Raw genomic sequence first — 20,817 nt, 5'->3', positions numbered from 1 at the left:
TGCCACACAGCGCACTGCGCCTTGCTGAAATTCAGCGTCCCAGGCTCGAGCACCCCTGTGACTCACTGCTCAGCGATGACCAAAAGGCGTCTCGACTTTGACAATCCCTTCCTCACATCCAGGTAAACGTTATATGGAGCATGGCAGAAAATTTTTAGTTCCACTGTTCCCCCTGCCGACCTCCACGAAGGCAGAAAACGTCTAACTGTTTCCAAATGTTTATTATTCTCACCAGCAGCGTAGTCAATTGAAAACAGATATGACCTGTTTTGGCCTGCGCTTGGTGAGATGCAGTGAATACAAAACGTCTTAAGCTTCCCCTGTTTATCAACGGAGAGCAAATGTATACCTTTACAAAACCCAGCCTGAGGAGCAGAAGAATCATCGCTACGCTGGAATCGACATACCACCAGAGAAACACGAGTGTAATTCCGTGCCCAGAACCAGGAGGAAAGCAGGGCACGAGGCCCCTCCAGCAGCAGAGCCTGTTAAGGGCTGTGTAGCTTGTAGCTATGAGGGCTAATCACAAACTCATTTTAAAGGATTTGTGACTCTGATTAAACCTTTGCTCTGGTCTGAAATTTACAGTGGCACAAAATGTCTCTGCAAACACAGGGGTTTTTTTTCCCCCCCATTCTCTGTAAAAGAAATAAAACAAATTAGAGGGAAAAGAAATCACTCTGAAGTTTGCAGATTAAATAGTCTCTCTTTAAGTGTTTAAATACCTTTAAAATTAAGCTGCTTTTAAACTCAAATTGTACAGCTCATTCATCCATAAAGTAAATCAGTGTCTGCAGCCACACAGAAGTAACTACTATAACAACCAACTTGTTCAGTTCGGGGCCGCGTGTGCTGGCCACGTGCGAGAGGTTCATAAAGACCTGGGAGTGAGTAACTTGAGACCAGCTTTAGAGCACCCCTGCTCGGTCACTGCCTCGGCAGGGAACAGGCGGGAGTGGGGGGCACAACCCTGAGCTCAGTTCTGTCCCGTGAGAGCGGGACAGCAGCGGTGCTGCCAGCCCAAGCACTAAGTAGCAGTGGGCAATGTAAAACCAGAGCAAGAACACTGCTACAACAGCAAACACCGAAGTCACGTAAATACATCCCCTGCTCGTGGCGGAATTGTTAAAGCTTCTGGGTGTAGCAAGCACCAAATTTACCCAGTGATCCCTGATGCACCCAGCAGTCTCCAAGAAGAGGGAACTGAAAGGCCAGGATAAAGCACGGAGAGAACGGGGCTCAGTTACACCTGTTTTTAAAGCCAGTTCTGTTCTCCAAGGACTAAATTCATTCCGTTCCAGCAGCTACGCTCTGACTCAGGATCCCGCTGTTCTGCTCTTTACTGAAGAATGAGAAGAAACGTTGCAGGAATGTGGAAAAGAGCTGGGAGAGGCTCGCTGCAATGCACTGCCCAGCAGTTTAACACAGCGACAGCTGGGAGAGCAGATCCCTAGGAAAGACAGAATGACATGGCAAGAGGAAGGACGCGTGCGTATGTGTATTATGGGTGCGCATGCTCCCACCGACACAGCCTGGCATCTAAATCCATTCCAACATCTCCCACAAAACGTCGGAGAACAGGACGCCCATCTCTGCTTGTCTCCTCCTTCCACTGCGTGGTAAACACACAACTTGCCCGAACTACAGGGACACGGAAGCAGAGGTTTTCCTGACACATAACCTGGCTACACGCCAGCTTATTCTAACTGTACAATGCCCTCTACCCATCCTCTCCTTCGCCCTAACCTCTAACTGGATTTGGAGGTTTCCTGCATCCAAGCAGCTGCCTGGGTGAACCCTTCCCAGCCCGGAAGTCTCCATGAGCCCACGAAGGGTGACCCTGCCTGCGCAAGGAGAGGGATCCCACCTTGGGCTGCAGTTCGTTCCTAACGAGCTCCTGCAGAACAACCCTGAAGGGAGGATACCAGCAGTGGGTAAGGAGAGGGATGAAAATGCCAAACAAATCACAATATGAATGTGCTCCTCACACTGGCACAGAAGAGTCTCTTTAAATCTCCAACTTCCCTTCTCAGAATCTTCTCCTCGCCCTTCCAGCACAACCCCATAGGTACGAAGAGTCGAAACTCTTGTCTAAGGCCTGGACACCTATGAATTTTCACTACAACTACCTAGATTTACAGAGCAGCTCACGGTTTGATTTTCTAATAATCATTACCTGCAGCTAAGGCTGGAGTTTCTGAAAAACCTCACAGGCTTCAGGCAGCTAAAACTAGGACCAGCTTTTCAAAGAGCTCCATCTCCAGCTTCTCGTCATGTGACAAACATGGTCCAGTTCAAGATGGTCAGATCCAGGGGCTGAATTCTTCGGATGATGCAGAATGGCGTCACATTGAACCACTCCAAGGGATGTGCTGTTTCCTGTACTACTGAGCTGGCCACAGCAGGATCTTTTACAGAACAGGGGACAAAAAGCCCCTAGACCTGTGTAGACATAGCTGCACTATTTGAAAACGCAGGGTGTTTTTCTGAGCCTTGCTTAGCTCAGTCAGAAGACTTTCTTGTGATGTTGGCATAAAAGCACCCAGGCCAGAGTTGCACTTCCTCACACAAAAGAGTCGGTTTGCTGTGCTGTGCTTAGCTACAGGATAATGCAGTGCCCCATCGGAGAGCTGAATCCAAGGCAGAGTGGATTAATGAAGAGTGGATTGCTGCTACTCAACAGAATACTTTTCACAGCATGCGATGGTTCCCTTAATGCACTGTGCTGTTCATTGACAAGTTTATTTGCTGCAATACAAATGGTATTTGCAAAATTGGCTCATGATAGCTCCCGTCGCGCTGACAGCCGGTACGAGGAGACAGCTACATCGGAGGGCATAAAGTTACATAAAGGGTTTATACCCTTTGTGTTTACCCCAGGCAGACACTGACTGGATCAGGAGAAATCACCTCCCGCCCTTGCACACAACACTTGCTCTCTAATCGCTGACGACACATTTCCTTGATATTTTGCTCCAAAAGATCGGCCTGTGCTGCACAGGAGATTGGACTGAACCGATCTGCACTTTGGCTCTCTGCTGGCAATACTCCTAGCTAGTGAGGAGAGCTGCAGAACTAACAGAGCTGGGAACTGAGAGCCCGAGTTCTATCCCGTATCTGGAAATCGTTTACCTCATGCTTCCACTTCTCTATCTGTAAATGTGACATAGACAGTGATCCAGCAAAGGAAAACAAGGCTGAAAGTACTACTGAGTCCACAACAGTACTGCAGTGGTGCCAGTGGCAGCTCCCCCTTCCTTTGCGTGGCATTGCTAGCAATTCCAGGTATCCCAATACCAGCTAACTTTCCAGAGGATGCTGCCACAAAGGTCTGAAACCACAGATAATGCCTGGCACAAGCTCTCAGATCTGGGGGTTTGATATGGCACCGCCTTCCCCTCTTATAGCTCTCCACTACAAAAGGGTTGAGAGATGTGGCACCAAGAACCTCAGCATCTTGTCCAGGGACAACGTCTGGGCAGTGGCAGGAGTGGCAAGTGGCCAAGCACACAGGCACCCATCATTACCATGCTGGAGACAAACTCGTGCTTTACTCAGGGAGCACTGGCCCCTCCGCTGACCCCATCCTCCAAGTCCATCTTAAGCTAAAGGTTTCTCACCTTTTCCATGTGACGTTTCTATCGTCCAAGTGCAGTTCAAGTTATTTGGATAAAAATCAGGGAAGCCTGGGGATAAGATGGTACCACTGGAACCACGGATGTAACCCCCACATAGAGCTGCAAGAAAAAAAAAGCCAGAATTAAAGAACTCAAAGCCTTTCGTCAGCTGGCAGAGCATCAGTTCCAAATGCCAAAACAAAGCCCAGCCCATCAAAACCAAACGAAACACACAGATCAAACGCCACTGGGGGCTTTACAACAGGGGATCTGCAGGTGTTACCTCCCGCACTCCCTACCCTCACAGCTGGGCAGCGGCCGGCTCCACTGGAAGTTCGGCTCACACTCCAGGGCTTCGCTGTCACTCAGGGTGTAGCCTGAATCGCAGCTGAACGTCACCAGTGCTCCCACGTAGAAATCATTCCCGTGGCGCTGGCCGTTCACCGGGATCCCCGGATCCAAGCAGTGGTCTGACTGGAGCTTCACAGCTGCGGCAAACAAACCCACCCGTGTCAGACCACTCGCAGGCTGCAGAGTGGGCTGCAAGGCACGGGGATTAGCCTGGGGGGAAGTTCAACTCCTCTGAGCTCCTTCAACAGTCCTCTGAGTTCATTTAAAGTCCTACTGATTACCCCCTAAGGAAGAGGATGGAAGGGACAGAGGAACTGGAGAGAGACCCCACCTGGAGTGCTGCGTCCAGCTGTGGAGCCCTCAATATCAGAAGGATATTGACCACTTGGAGCGAGTCCAGAGGAGGCCACGAAGATGCTCAGAGGGCTGGAGCACCTCTCCTATGATGAAAGGCTGCAAGAATTGGGCTTGTTCAGCCTGGAGAAGAGGAGGCTCCGAGGAGACCTCATTGCAGCTTTCCAGTATCTGAAGGGGCTACAAGGGTGCTGGGAGAGGACTTTTGACAAGAGCCTGTAGTGATAGGACAAGGGGTAACGGGTACAAATTGAAATCAGGGAGGTTTAGATTAGATGTCAGGAAGAAATTCTTCCCAGAGAGGGTGGTGAGGCACTGGGACAGGTTGCCCAGGAGCTGTGGATGCCCCATCCCTGGATGTCTTCAAGGCCAGGTTGGATGTGGCTTTGAGCAACCTGGTCTAGTGGAAGGTGTCCCTGCCCATGGCAGGGGGGTTGGAACTAGATGGTCTGTAAGGTCCCTTCCAACCCAAACCATTCTGTGATTCTATGAACTCAACTCTTGCCTCCTTCCAACATCAGTAATTTTCTGTAGATGCTAAAATAAAGATAAAAACCTCTAAACAATCAGGAAAAGCAGAAACTGCTACTTCACTTGCAGCAGCCTCACATTCTCCCAGGGCTGCCGGGCTGGCAAAGGGGAGAAGCAAGTCCTAATGCCTCTGACTGAGCCTGCCGCGCTACCAGAGAGCATGTAATTACACCAGGAAGTTGCACTTACTTTCGTATCGGATCTGAAAGCCTATGTCAGAGTGGCTTTTGTCAGTGGTGAAGAGGAGGTAGAGGTAGTTGCTGGTGCTGATGAGGAACTGGGGCACTTGAGTCCCATCATAGACACCTATCAACGGGGAGGAATAGGACCGGCCGTCTCGCACTTCCAGAGTGTCGTAATTCACCTCTGTCTTAAATCTGAAAGGGACACAAGAACACGCCTGTGAAAAACACGCATGGCTAACTCTCTCTTTACTGCCGTCCGGAACGTGCTCTAATGAGCAGAGAGCAGCACAGGCCGTGGCTGAAAACCTGTCCTATGTGTGTCTAAACCAGCACTGCAAATTAGCAGAAGTCAGTCAAAACAAAAAGGGAAAAATCACCATTTTCCACCTTTACTACTTGAATTTTAGGGGAATTTTAACCTCTTTCCAGAGTTAATAAATTAAAAGAGAGAGAGAAAGAGAGAACCTCACTGCCAAACACAATGCCGAGCAGTTTGGTTCCCTTTTCCTCGGGGGTGGCTACAAATCCACGCTGCTGGAACCGCCTGAAAAACGTGGCCAAGAGAACCTTAGAGAAGCCCGTGGTGAGCACCTGTCAAACGTGATCTTGATGGGGTAGCCCGGCTGGGCCTCGATGACCCACGCGCAGCTCAGGGAGTCCTTGTAGAAGCCAGGCCAGCCCGGGGACAGGATGGTTCCGCTGGGTGATGTCAGGTGGCCCCCACATGGCGCTGGGGACAAGGAAAACGACACGATTCAGGTGAGGAGCATCACAGAAGCAGTCGGACATATCCCTCCCTGCCGGGCAGCACTGCCCTGTCGTGCAATAGCTTTCATGCACTGTTGTTTCTTGTGTGTTAAAAATAGTGAAATAACAACACTAGCTAAGAAACTGCCTTTTTAGCTTAAACTGAAGATGTAGCAGCCTGCTACTGCATCTGTGGGAGTCAGTAGCCTGAAATTGTGCAGTGGCTCTAAGGGGACCGGGTATAGTAATAATAATCAGATATAAAACCAGAGAAAACTGCAAGGTCAGTTTGCATTTTAGTAGCTGCAGGTGCCAGAAAATCTTTCATATCTGTGATAATTGAGTCATGTCTTTTCTTCCACCAGGGACATCACAAGACTATGGCATTTATTCCACACCGTGGTCCCTTGTGCCATTGGCAGAAGCTGAAGGCAAATTATTCTCTTTCCTGGAGAAAGGACACTGGATCTGACGGAGCAGAGGTACAAAATCCTATAGCTCTAAATAACAGCAATGTATTGTCCTCTAAAAAACACGAATGGGATGGACAAGTTCCTGTGGGTTTGTGTTCCCCCTGCTCAGCACTCCGCAGGATTCTCCCTCCAAGTGTTTCGTCACGTCACTGGTGCCGGTCACACATGTCTGGCACGGCAGCGTGTCCATGTCACTGTCACAGCCTTCGGCAGCTCCCTGGGGCAGGCCAAGCCTGTCACCCCACGGCACTCACCCACAGCTGAGCCCCATGGGCCAAGGGAACCTGCTCCACCAGAGCTGAAGCATCTACCCAGAGCCAACCGTGGTGCGAGCTTCGCACCAGGGCTGCGAGGTGTCATCCGGGACACGACCTTCAACACCTATGGAAGTCTGGGCCTAAGACCTTCTCTGCTGTTCTGAAGGAAGCCAGATGAAAGTCAACTGATCTCAACTGGATCCTAACCAATTATCTTTGAAGAAGAGGCTCCTTTCTGCCCCAGAGCTACATAATTTCCTGTCAGGACTTCAATCCATCTTTCAACTCTTCTTTTAGGTCTCTTTCTTTCCCATTAATTTTTGCAAATGCTAAACAGTACTTTAGATCTATATGCTTCCTCCTTGTTTGAAAAGGCTAATTAAACTGTACATGTAACCGAGTGCATACTGAAGGGTGAGTCAAAGAAATCACCATGGTGATCAAAGAGTAAAAAAGCACAAGTTAATGGCAAAAGGTTATCAAGGCTTCTGAAGATAAAAGTTGATTACAAGTGTAGTAGTCAATGTACCTTCCTCCCCTACACTTACAGATACATAAAGGGTCATGAAAGTAATGGAAACTGGAATCAAACCTATAGACATTTTATTGTCAGCTGCTTGCAAAAGAAAAATTACACAAGAATATAAAAAAGTGCAGCTTCTTATTACATAGAAGTTATTGAACTCAACTGATACCTTTCTCTTTCAATCTGAAAGACAATGGCCTAGATTGTGTGATTGCTGCTGCTCATCCACTTGAACAATGCATGACCAATTACTGAAATTATTTCTCAATATTACAGTACTATTTCTCAATAGCACAGCACTTGTTATTCAAATTGCTGTTATACCAGCGCAGGGCACCAATTCTCTGAGAACAGAGGGCTGAGGAATACTTTTCACTTCTAACGAGCTCTTTCTTCACTTCTCTCTTCCACAGGAGAAGCTTTAAAGGACTAGGAAAAAGCTTTGAAATCTGTATTAAAGCCTTTAACTCCCTCATTTCAAGGTTGGCTATCATAGCTGTTGTGGCAAAGAGATGGAAACACAAAGTTCCTGGCTCTCGACTGCCAAAGACCATCAGACAGGACCGACGCACCACACGGAGACGCCGAAGGCACGCGTGTGCGCACGAGTTTGCAGCAGTGAGTTCCCTTTTCACAGTAAAGATCTGTACCTTTTCCTGCGCTCATTATATAAATATTTTATGGCTTACAAGTATAGAAAATCAGGACAGAAAAAAATACCGCCACGTAACTTCCATTCCCTGTTAATTCCCTTCGTGACGAGTAGCAGGGAAGATTTTAGTCATCAGCAAATCAACACCTTTTATTACTGTTATTAGAAAAAGCTGTTGCAACCAGAACTGAGCTAATAAAAATAACACCCATTGTTCATTTCACAAAAAATGAGAAAGAGACCAGTGCCTGTGGCTACTGGACTGGCACTTTGCCCTAAGCAAACCCTGTGCAGACAACACCTTCCAGCACCGTGTGAAATCCTGGCCGTAACTGGGAAGTGGAGGGTTAGATGTGAAGTCCAATAATCCTTCAGCTCTCAGCAACAAATGCCTCTGCCTACCTGATGGCAAAAGGCCTCCCACAGGGTCAGCACTGTATACCTTTGCTATGGGTTATGTGACCGGGATATTCACAGACAGAACTATCCCCTTTTCCCCCAGAAGGCTGCAAACACGAGGGGATTGTTGTCCCTCCAGAGTGCATGTACAGACGAGTAGGAAAAGGTGACAGAACTTACCTTCACATCTGAGCACTGCATTGTTCCAGACCACGTTCCCTTCCTTCAAGATGCAGGTGATGGTTTCTGCGCCGTGGGTCCTAATGAAGCCGTCATCGCACAGGAAGGACACGGAGCTGCCAAGCTGGAGGCTGTCACCGAACCGCTTCCCGTTCACTGGCACACCGGGGTCAGGGCATTCGTTGTGCCTGAACGCTGCGGGAAAGAGCTGAGAGCAGTGAGCCGCTGCTTCCCCAGCCCTGCCCAGCTCAGAACTAAGTCAGCTGGACCGTAAACTTAGGAATTAAACACCTCTTTCCTACTGGGACAACAGCACGTGGTCTTCCCCTGGACCTTCCTCACAGTGAAGACCAAACAGCAGGGATGTGAATCTGGCCCACTATCCCCCCAGTAGAGCTCCTGTGATCTGTGCAGACCAGCCTGGGGCAGACACCACGTCACTGCCTCTCCCCTCAACTGCTACGACACCCCAGCACGTGTTCCCGCCGCACAGCTCCTCATCCAGCTGAGGTGGCCTAAATTCTTCCATCCTCTGTCTCTCCTGCAAGCATCCATCTGCAGCCTCAGAGAAGGATGAGGCTAAAACCACTTGCATCCAAGAGGTGCTGAGATACAGGCGCCAGAAAAGACCCTGCAGACCACATTACCTTTCACATATGAAAATACACAAGTACTCAAAACAGAGAAAGAGTTTGAAAAACTAAACATATGGCAGGGCACACATCTGCGTGGGGGGACACAAGTTAGCCATTAATGAGTAAAAAGGAAAGCTTTAAGGCCCTGTGGTTAAAGGAAGGGTCCTCTCAGCATGCTCTGTGATTGATTGCCCCACAGTCCCCGGCCTTGCTCGTCACCACTACTGGGATAAAGTGAAGGATGCCCAGCAATCCCCTTTCTAGGTGTTGCAAAGTTGGAATTGCACAGACACACGGCCCTGTTTGAAGGCTGGTCCTTTTCCAGCCATTAAAAACTGGGCCGACCAACCAATCAGAAAGGAAGTCTAGAGCCTTAATTCCCCATTAAGTGCATAATTATGTACTGTAACTTTCTGTGCTGGGAGGTGGTCTTCAGAGATGAGCAGCATATGAAAGATTAAAGCCCCTAGATTAATGACACACAGAAGCTTTTAGTATCTTTGATGCAGTTGACCAAACCCAGATGAGCTCTGGATTTCCTGCAGAGCATCGTTACTCGTACAATACCTTGTAATACACAGCACTAAAGGGGAAAACACGGGCTGAATCTGTTCCTTCTGCTCCTGTACCTGTCCCTTGCAGCAAGATGTTGTCTCCTCTCTCATACCTGAACCGAGGGAAAGACGGCAAGGTGCCTGAGGAGGACTCGCGCTCCCTTTCGGAGGTGCAAGGAGTCAGAACAGATCAACTCAGGAGTATTAAAGAGCCGTTTACATCAGTGAAATATTTGGCTTCACAACAACTTCGTACAGGGCAGCCACAACTCCCAGCACAGGTACGAAACATATGGGAGATGGTACTGGGGGCACACCAGTGTTCCTGGATGAGGGGTCTCCCTACGTGCAGGGTCTGGGGCTCGGTCCTGGCGGTACCAACATACACATGCTACTTCACCTCATGAGCCTTCAGCCTGAGGCAGAGTGGCAGATGATTTCTTAAGACCTCTGGGGTTTTACTGGGTTTGGTTTTTGGGTTGTTTTTAATAGAGGACTTGCAATCATAGCTAGCAAGGCTATTAATTTAGCCGTGCCACTAAAGGCTGCTATAACAAAGTCATTTATCAGTTCTGCTGAATAGGTTTAATAACGCTCTTTAGAAAATGACAGGACAATATGAGGATAAAATTACCACAGCATTCATTTGAGATTTGAGGACTGGACTTACGTGAAGCCAAAAACATCTGCGGATGTTTTGACGCTCTGTATTGTAAGACACTGCCACATGTTTTCCTTTACCTTCAGAGTCTTGCATGCTTTCAGCTGTCAGCAAACGCTGACAGCATTGACTGATGAACACAACCATCTGAGATGCAATGGCTCTTCCCGACCAAGCTGTCCACAAAGCACCGGCTCACCGCAGGGAGCAGAAAGCACACCTCACACAGCAAGCTGCTGCGGGAAGCCATACCCTGGCTTCTCCATGGACAGATAATCCATGGCCAAACTGTTTCTTTCCCCACTGTACAATGCTTAAGCTTCACAGTGGGAAAGAACTTGTGAATCAGATCCAAGCTTGACCCCAGTCCTCAATTAACCAACTGCAATTCTGAAGTAATCCCCAATTTTCAGACTTACTCTAGATTTGCAGTGGTTTCAGTGACATCAAACTCTCTTGCCTGTTAGTCTCCGACAAGAATTTAGAGCTTGAAATGAAAACCTGAAGGAAGGATTAGGCACTTACTGGTGAAGGTGATGTTGAAGCCTCTCTTCTCCATGGAGTGGTCAGTCTGGAACTCCAGCCTGGCTACGTGACCGCTGCTGGTCAGAGAGGAGGGGATCTGGTTTCCTGAGAAGGTCCCCAGCACCGGAGATTCAGCTGTCCCACCATCCTTCACGGCTAGGAAATCAAACTGAGGCTCCACATCAAAATCATTGAAAGCCAAGTGAATTCGACTCTCGGGTTTAGCTATAATTAACCAAACACAGTGCAAGCTGCTTCCGTATTCTTCTGGGTAATTTGGTGACAGCACAATCCCAGATGGGGTGGTGAAGTTGAAAAAGCAGGAAACTGCAATAAGAAATCACCATCAATCATGCAGCATGGGGCTCCTACAAGCTGCTCTGTCATGTTTCCCCCTCCCCCTTATCCCTCGAGCTGGGTGATTCCTGCAAATTCCCAACTGCTTTGCTTCTCAGGGACGATTAAAGAAAGGAAGGGCTCAGTGCTCCATTCACTGCTACATGTCAGTGATTTATTTGCATGGGGAAGGATGTCCTCAAAGCAGTCTCCAAGCCCTGCTTTTGGCTGATTTGCAATTTCCCAGCCTAGCGCAGGGCTGCCCCGTTTTTCCATAGCGCGCTTCCTTGCATTTGCGCGGGCTCCGTGCCACGCACAGCGGAGCACGGGCTTCTTTTACTGCGGGAAGGAAACGTCACTCAGCCAGGTGGGGATTTGGTATTTTGCAGGTGCATTCTCCTGCATAACCCTGACAGAAAGCCTACACAAGGATCGAATGCGTGCCTACAGCTAGCGCGCAATAAAGCGAGCATTAAACGAGCTACACCTCGCAGCAAAGTCATCCTCAGCGGCTCCGACTCAGCACAACCTACAGAACACCCGAGGGAAGGCATCAACTCCACCGTCACACCTCCAGGCTCCTCTGCTGCTACCCCTACCCAGGCTTCTTCGCCTGGAGGGCTGGGTAAACTGCAGAGCAGTGCAGGCTTTTCAGGGTTTGCTTAAAAATCTGCACTTTCAGGTCACCTTTCTGTTTGCTAAATGCAATTCTGACCCACACTCCTGCACTGATGAGCTGCGCCGGGAGGTGCCGCTGCGTTTAGACAAGCTCCGTGTGTTCAGACTATCCCCCTCCTGCGTTAAATGTTTGTAAGATACAGCAATAAACCGTCACCTCCTTCGAGAAGGAGCCGAGTCCATGTGCCTCTGTCGAGCTCCTGGGGCAGCTCTTCACTCCTGAGCCGGCTGAGCGCTGCACAACAGAGCTGCTGTTTGCTTTTGGTAGTGACTTTGCTGCACTGGGCAAGGAACAGCCCAAGAACCTTCCCAAACTCCCCCCAAGTGCCAGGGACTCGGGACCACTCCAAGCAAGGGCGGGCCAATCGGAATCTGCAGCCCTGGTGCAGGCGCAGCTCCCCTTCCCATTACAAATAAATCACTGACTTCTGCTGGGCTGACATTTTACCAAAAAGCGGCATCAAATTAACAGTGCCATTCCCATGAAAACAGTTAAAATCAGTCTCAAAATGAAGTTGAGGGGAAGAGTGCATATGAAGAGTCTTTAGCTCTCGAGGGTTTTCAATATATACTGTATTTCAACTGACAAGGTCCGTTAATTTGAAAAAGGAAGGCTGCCTTTTTAAGTGGTACCTCCTCAATGTTTTTGAGATTCTATGTATGTATGCTTTACTCATCTTCCTCCCCACCATCACCCTTGGTAAAATCCATTACTTGGAACACTCATCTCGCCAATTCCTGGCAAAAGGACGTCGCGCAGAGGATGAAACTGGGTTCAGTCTGGCATTTACACAACTATTTGGTTCAGTGCTCACCCTCCCTTGGTTATTTCCCCTCTGTCTTCCTTCAATGCTTTCAGATCAAATAAGATGGACATTACCACGACGTTATCAAGGCTAACAGCTACACAATCTATTTCCTGCTCTCAGCAACAAAGAGACCAGATTAAAGAGAAAACAAACGGCAAAATATCCTCAGAATTCTGTCTCTTTCCTAGATGCTGAAATATCAAGGGATGCTATCAAATAATTCTGTCAGCGTAAGCTTGGAACAATCTGCCTAGGAATAGTCATTGAAAATAAACGCATTCGCACGCAGAAACATCTGAGCGGTAGGAACCCCGCACAGGAGCGAGGTATCTCCCATAAATTTTTAAATCCAAAGCGGTAAATTAGCATTCACAGAGGAGCTACAACACCACACGGCCAGCAGCAGAGGTACAGCTGCCAGCCTGTCAGCGTAAGCTTGGAACAATCTGCCTAGGAATAGTCATTGAAAATAAACGCATTCGCACGCAGAAACATCTGAGCGGTAGGAACCCCGCACAGGAGCGAGGTATCTCCCATAAATTTTTAAATCCAAAGCGGTAAATTAGCATTCACAGAGGAGCTACAACACCACACGGCCAGCAGCAGAGGTACAGCTGCCAGCGCAGCTACTGCTGCCTCGTTGCGGGTGACAACAGAAAACTTGCTGACAAAACACAGAAAAGCAGAGTGAGGGAAGAGTATAAAATTAACCTTTGCTAGATAAAACAAAGTGACAGATTAAGAAGTAACAGATAAAAAAAAAACCCCAAAAGTCTCCACTGCAGGGAATTAAAAGGCAACTCTGATTTTCCATAAAGTAGCGAGCGGAGGAGCTTGCCAAAGTGCAGGCTGCAGGACCAAGGCCACCATCTCCCCCATCCACATCCCATGGCCATGCCCGGGCACGGAGACTGGAGCTCTCCCCAGCGCAGTGGGGAGCTTGGCTTTGCCTCCCAGAGGGTCCCAGTCCAGCCCAGGAAGCAACAACAGACCCAGAGGGTTAACAAGATCACGGTGTCTGTGATACGGAGATTTTATCTTTTTAAGCGGGAGAGGTATTTCTCCAGCCTAAAAGGGGGTTTTTCATCTGGGGCTGCACTGGACAGAGCTGGCGCTGGGATCCACGTCAGCCTCTCTGCCTGCTCAGAAACGCTTTGCTGGGCACTCGGATAAAAGCAGCAGCTGTTTAACAATATGTCACAGTGAAACGTGCTATCAGAACGAGGATGACGGCACCCAAGAAAGGTGGGAGACAGCTGAGTGCTACCTGTCTGACACCGGTTTGTGCATCCGAGACAGCCAGGAACAACGTGCCCCCGAGACGCGAGCAGTCACGGCAACACGACAGACAGAGGTCGGCCCCGCTGCCTGCAGCCTGCCCGTCAGGATCACTGAGCCAGGAGTATCCCGGACCGAGGCCTGGAGCCGAGAGATGAAATTAATATTTATTATCATCGTTACCTGAGGACATTTCATTACGTGCGTAGCGTAGGTCCGAACTGATAAGCCTGTACTGCTCTCTGTCGATAATTACCGATCAAGTACCGCAAAAGCAGTATGAAAAACCCCTTTATTAAACAAAGCACAATAAACCACTGCAAAACTCAGCAGAAACCGAGCACCTACCAAAGCCAGCGAGACCCACGTCACTGCTGAGCGAGCACAAGGCATTTATTCAAGTCGCCACCAACATTACCAAGACTCTGCCCTCACTTAGATCGGTAAAACAGCGAGGAAACAGCTCACTGCTCCTTGCCCTAGAGAGCCGAGTGGGAAGCATGGCTGTGGCATGAGGGCACTGCCCCACGGTCCCAGCGAGAGATGCTCACGGCTGAGCTGAACTCGGAGGCATCCGACAGTTTTTCACCAGCACAAGCTGCTCACTTCTGTGCCTTCAGCCAGGAGCAGCTTCTGTTTTGTCTGGGCAGCCTAAGCACAACTGGCTTCCCCTTCCTTCTGCCTTCAGAGGATCCTGCCTCCTCGCAGACAGCCCCTCTCCTCCTGCGAGGCATGCCCGCTCGCCCCACACACCCCATCTCTGCCCATCCTGCATCCTGAATCCAGGGCTGGTCCCGGGGATGCACGGGAATGGGAAAGGCACCAGGTTCAGGGGCTGAAAACCAAGCAGCGAATCACTGTAATCATTTCAGTCTCCATGGAAACAATACAAAATCCTGACTTCTCTCTCAGCTTCTGGGTATCATTCCCACAGACTCTGACCATTGGGAGACAGCTTGAAGACAGTAACGGATTTTCTGCCTTACTTTTCCTTTTAAAAAGATCCCTCCTCTAGGCATAGCTTGGTGATGGACTGGAAAAATAGGACCTCAGCAGGAGGCTGGTTAATAACCGGCATGCCTCACTCGGGGAAGCATATGCCCCAAATAGCTAGCAGAGCTGGAAGCTCAGAGCACTGCTCAAGCTGCGAAGCAAAGTGCTTTACATTTCCTATTTTCCTCTTTCCATATCTGCTGTTTCAATAAACACATCTGCATCACAATGCGTTTTCCTTCTGAAATGCCTGAGGCACCAGCAGGGCAAGTGGGAGGGAAGGGAAAGGAGTCTGGAGCAAATATTAACCGGGAGAACTTTTTTCCGTTTCAGAGCAACCAACTCCTCAGCTTGCTCTGACAGAGCAGCTGTCACGCCGGCACGCGGCTAACAGGGGTGTTAAGAATAATGAAAAATAGCCAGGGTTTGGGTACCAAATCTCGAGGAAAATCTCATCAGTGAACTTAGACTGTACAGGAGCTGCCGTGTGTGTGCTAAACTATCCAAGCAGGTTTCATTCCCACCCACTCACAACAGGAACAGTGACTGGGTTACCAGGAATCCTATGTTTCTTGAACTTACTAAAAGATGCTGATCCTCACTAGGACAGTGTTGGGCCGCTTGTCTTCCAGGGTTTCTGCAGCCATCTGTTATTCAGGAGATGCTCCAAGGCTTCTGAACACAGACAAGATCCTTCCCTGCGTGGCCCTGTTTATCTGAACGGGAGCTCTCCCCCTCCCTGCAGTCTCCCTTGGGAATCGGTGGCTGTGTCCACAAGACAGCGGAATTTTACTTGTCAGTTTTTGGCAAAAACCCCAAATCAGTCTAGCGCTCTTGCTATGTACCTTTGTGTTTCCCTCCTTCGCGGTTTACCAGAGCATCCTCCCTCTGCCGCAGCGCTCAGAGCTGTCTGCCAACCGCTGCAACACCTCCGTCTTCTGCAGGCTGGAAGCTGCTCATGGGCCTTGACTCTCCCCCCACGCAGCCCCATGGTCTCGGCACACCGAGTGCGTGAAGGATGACTGCTGTATGGCCAGAAAGGGGAGAGCAGCCCCGAAGCCTGGAACCGCAACTGCGGTGATGGTGGCTGAAGGGCAGCAGAGGGTGTGCGGGCAGGTTCGGCCACACGTGAAGCTCTGCTCGTGGGGAGGAAGAGAAAGAGCCTTCGAGATAAACTTGCACACATAGGCTCCACCTGCAAACTGGAAATACCCCACTGACACCAACCTCGCATGTAAAGCGTTAAAGCAACACGGGCGCAAGGGAATTTCTCTGCAGACCAGGCTGAGGATGGCAACACAACGCACACCCCATTCCTGTTTTCTGGATACGGAGAAAGAGGACGGGGACAGAGGTGACCCCCTGCCTGATAAAACCCATGTCATTTCAGATTCAGACCCACGTGGAGAGAAGCAACCCATCAGCCGAGCAGTTGCTGTCAGGAATAGGGACAGCTGCCTTGGCACAGGACAGCTGGTTTATAGCAGCATGAACCCCATCAGGGTATCGGTTCCACTGATTCAATCAGTAACCTAACAAGCATGGAGACAGCCCAATAAACCACATCCGCCCGCCCGGCGCCGGGAGCGCCTCTGCTGAGCTGCGAGCACCGCAACGCGGCCCCACGCCGCTGTGAAGTGTCCCCCCAGCCCTCCCCACGTGCAGGCTCCCTCTGCAGCAGGAGTATCCCTGCCCAGGGTGCGAGAGCCGGCCACATCTGCCAGACACCCCCACCTCCTCTCGCACCCTCCGGCCTTGGCACTGCAGCCTTCTTGCTGCACCCCGAGCCCCTCGCAGCGTCGGGAGCCAAGAGAACACGCGGAGCAGCAGCTCACAGCAGGAGAATCACTCCTCTGGCTCTATGACTGCTGGGAAGAACTCAGTGAGACATCACGCTGAGAACACGACAGGCTCTGGTTTGACCCAGGTGGACCCGCAGCTTTCCTTAGATGCCCGCACCAAGAGAAACTTGGCAACTGGAGTGACCAGCGGCACGCTGGAAGGGGGGCAGGTTACCTAAGACAACTCTCCAGGAGGAGCAGAAGGGGCTGGATAAGCAGCCCCCTTTGTAAAAAAAATTAGGAAAATGGAAAATTTTCATATGAATTACACCAAGATAAAAAAATGCCCGTGGAGTTGGTGGGGGACAATTAGAACACAAGTCACTAAGCAATTAAGAAGGTTGCTCAGCCCAGCACTTGAGCATGTATGTCTGCTTAAGCAAACATTTAAATCTCAGTGCTCTGCTAACCTGGGGCTGCAGTGCAGAACAAGGGCTTTGAGGGAAAGTGCCCTGCTTAAAATTAAGAAGGGAACGGTCTTACATGGCTGCAACCGTGAAACAAGGTTGTTAACAAAAGCTACAAATCCCACACGTATACAGAGATCATGGTAATCCTGCCTTCATTTAATTTGCTTCCCTTACTGCCAGAGAAAGGCTGGATCTCAGCGGCTCAGGGGAACAGGCTGAAGATAAGGAGCATTCCGCCACCGATTTGCTGCTCTGAACCCAGCTCAGAGCACGGGCGAGCAGAAGGTGTCCATGGGTTCTGAAGGACACACCTCTGTTGCACAAGGGCAGGAGCCATCCAAGCCCTGGAAGTGGCCACAGCAGGGAAGAGCCTGTTCCTTGTGCGGCTGCACAAACCCAGGATGCGGCCGGCTGCTTCACAGAGGTGGGAGCTGACGTGTTTTGGTAGGTGAAGGTCAGCCACCAGTTCTTTTCCCACTTGTCTGGCAGAGAGGATTAGTGTCTCTCTGCCAGTGTATCAGGAAAATCCTATCAGGGTGCTTCCTAAAAGCGTCAACCAAAAATACACATACACACCCATCCCCATGGCAAAACAGCTTGGAAATAAAAAATAATGGAATCCTGACACTTCTTCCAAAATCCACTAAAAGCAACTGGGAGGAAGGAGAGAGGGAAGGAGAGAGGGAGATAATGACCAACTGACAGTTTCATTTCGAGCTAAGTGAACACCTTGTCCAGTGATACGAAATGGCAGGGTTCTGTTCAGTACATTGCTGGGAAAACATCTGTTCCACTTTGGATTTCCAGCTCCTAGTCCTGACTGTTTGTACCAGACTGCACACAAAAGCCTGGCCACGCAGCTCCAAACCGAAATCTGCAATCTTTACAAACAGGAGTGTAGAGAGTTCAGCATTTTTTCCATGGAATCAACAAAAAAAAAAGGAGTCATTACCACGAAGGAGAAAAAGAGATTTTATACTATTAAGGAAAATCAGAGGTTTAAAAGACTGGAAAAACACACAAAATCGTAGTGCCTCCACTGGGGACAAACGCGTCAGTGCGTGGAAGGACGGGGGACCCTGGGCTGTGATGACCTCCCAATGGAGCCACCTCAAAGGCAACTCCCAGCAAGGCGAAGGATTTCGCTGTGCTCAGTCTGCTCTGCGAGAGCCAACGCACCGTTTCCAGGAGACAGCGCAGATCTCCGGCGCCGGCGGGCACGGCGCTGCAGCTTCCGTATGCTCCTGTGTGCTACAGCAACCCTGAGCAAATCGGCGAGGAGAAACGGGCTGAGGTTTCCAAGTGAAGGGGAAGAGAAGGAAGGGTAACATCTGCTCCCAAAACCAGCACAGAAAACACGCGATTTCACATCATTTCAATTGGAAACGCTTTGGGAAGTGCCTTCTGCTCTGTCTGGAGGAGTATCGTCATGACTACTGCTCTAAGCAGGTCTGTAATCAAATCAGGTTACGTTAAGACAGCAGAAAGGGTCACTGGAAACTAGTGGAGATCCTAAAGCAAGACCAGAGCCACACCAAGACCCCCACGATGACTTGTGCTGGTTTTAGTCAGGAAAGAGTTCATTTTCCACACAGTGGCTCCAGCTGACCAATGGATGTGAAGTGTCTGGAGGAGTCCAGGAGCACTCTGACACAGCACCCCCCAAACGACAGCCCCTCCATTCGCACCCCACCCCCATACACACGTGTGCCTTTGCAGAGCTGCAGCCGAGCGACGCCAAGCAAACACCCCTCAGCCCAGCGGAGAAACCTCCGCCCCCCGGCCTGCTCGACGCATCGCGATCGGGATGTTCCTACGGTTTGACTTCACTCGGGTTTCTTCACCTTTACAACACGGGACGGGTCCACAAAACCTGAAGTTTGCAAGTCTGAGGTCAACAAACTAAACTTGTATCAGGACACAGGTCATTTTCAGAAGTGACTCTCCCAGAGCCGCAGGAAGAGGATGGTGAAACAAGGCAAAACTTTACACTTAGTCAGTGGGATGGTTACAAGGAGACGTAGCGCTCACGACGGTTTAGGCCCTAATCGATCACGGCACTGCTTGGCGCAGGTCAACCATTCAGCTGAAGGTGCAGGAATGGGAACTCGGGAGTTGCAGGTCACCCGCTCCCAGGGACAGGGCTGCAGGCAGGAGGAGGAGGGAAGGGAAGAGGAGCTGCTGGAGAGGAATAGCCAAGAACCTTGTCAGACTTACTGAAGGGCTGCTGAAGCTCCCTGAGAGCACCAGCCCCCTGCGGAGGGGATGTTGGCTCTTCCTCTCCTTAGCAAGGAAACATAAACCTTGGGAAACAAATTGTGGTCATCGAAAACGTTCTGTAGCAGGGCCTTCCACTGCAACAGCTCACATAAAATTCAGATAATGAGCCGTTCCCTACTATACGTGAGTATGCTTAAGCAGTAATTCCAACCGTGTATCTGAAAGTTATGGCCCTACTGAAAGGCCCTGCTCCCCGACTACGTCTATCCAGACTTCCATCATCGTTCTCACCGCAGTAACGGAGCAACTCACCATCTTCCCGTTATAGCTGTAATTATGGGCTGGCTCCCCATTCATAAGCTTAATCATCTCCTCAGCCACAGGTAACTGTAGACTTCAGCTGGAATATTATATCCCCTATGAGTTCCTACCATCAGAGCACAAACTTCATTTAAGTAGCACAATGGTTCTCCTTAGGTAACATTTATCCGTGTGACATCTCCTGAGCCCATTTTGCTGTCCTTCAAGACTTCAAGAAAGCTGAACAGAGCTCTGTACAAAAGCACGGGCTTGGGTTACCCCGGGTTATGAGAATTGCCTTAGGTTCTGACAAGTATCACAGTCCTGCAACCCTGGAAATGTAAGTGTCAGAGCAAACAACGGTAACTACGAAGCTGATCTGAGCGCTACAAGGTGCTGCAGAAAAAGGAGAGAGATGCCAGTACCCAGCCATGAGTGACACCCAGACACCACATTGCACAGCAGCAGACACCGAGCTCAGAGCACAGACAGCGGGGTGACCGTGCTACCCCGTCCAGCGACAGCACGACAGGTTCCCAGGGGCCAGTGTAGCTGTTTCAGGTATCTCAGAGCAGCAGACACAGTCTGAACAGACACAGCAAGGCCAGGGGGACCTTGCCTAGCCAGGGGTTTGCAGAACACGTGCACCAAGAAGCCTCGCAGAGCTTCTCCGGTGCCCCATGTGCTCACCCTGGCTGGTTAAGGGACACAATGTCGACAAAGAGGATGAAGATGGAAGGTCTGTTATCATGGAGGCACAGACAGTCACGAATTAAGCACCTGTTGCAATAAGCAGATGCATTACTTAAATGGTTTGCGTTGCTTTGTCATCGAAGCTCCAGGAAACGAGCTCTCCACAATAAATTCTATCTGCTCGCAAGTCACTTGCTCGGGACAGCAGGATGCACCACGGCGCGCGGCTTAATCTCCTTCTGCATTCGTCACGCGTCTGCGGCCAGAACCAGCAGCACCGAACTGTTTGCACATTCCAACTAGCAGCATATAAAACAGGTTACCTTATTTTCCCACCTCACGCCCAACACACTGAATGGTCTCCCAACATTTACACAGAGTTGTTACTAATCCCCCCACAGATTTCATGCCAGGTTACACAGTTCGTCATGTAACCTCTCCTGATTCGTGCACGCTAATATGATGCTGTTTGGAATAAAAGCAGGGGAGTAAAGGTGTAGAGAGAGCTGTGAAATACTTCTCCCACTACCTCGTGTTGCCTCTGTTCCGTATCCATCTACAGAAATAATCCTACTGTACTGGAAAGTCTCCTTTCTACACTACTATGATCCC

The 20,817-nt window shown here is 49.9% G+C and overlaps 1 protein-coding gene across 1 annotated transcript in view; it reads right to left on the bottom strand.

Annotated features, from left to right (window-relative positions):
• Positions 1-20,817, bottom strand: part of LOC104508770 (CUB and sushi domain-containing protein 2-like) — a gene marked incomplete at both ends in the record, with an annotated part of 109,587 nt that overhangs the window by 50,204 nt on the left and 38,566 nt on the right. Inside the window, 6 exon segments of the mRNA XM_010150497.1 lie at positions 3,621-3,737; positions 3,917-4,105; positions 5,043-5,230; positions 5,630-5,768; positions 8,273-8,467; positions 10,648-10,974. Of these exon segments, the coding sequence (XP_010148799.1) occupies positions 3,621-3,737; positions 3,917-4,105; positions 5,043-5,230; positions 5,630-5,768; positions 8,273-8,467; positions 10,648-10,974 (1,155 nt within the window).

The sequence above is a fragment of the Eurypyga helias genome, unplaced genomic scaffold (genome assembly GCF_000690775.1).
Source record: "Eurypyga helias isolate BGI_N326 unplaced genomic scaffold, ASM69077v1 scaffold644, whole genome shotgun sequence".
Classification (NCBI taxonomy): Eukaryota; Metazoa; Chordata; class Aves; order Eurypygiformes; family Eurypygidae; genus Eurypyga; species Eurypyga helias.
The sequence above is the reverse complement of the archived record's forward strand: the minus strand, read 5'-3'. Positions and strand labels throughout refer to the sequence as shown.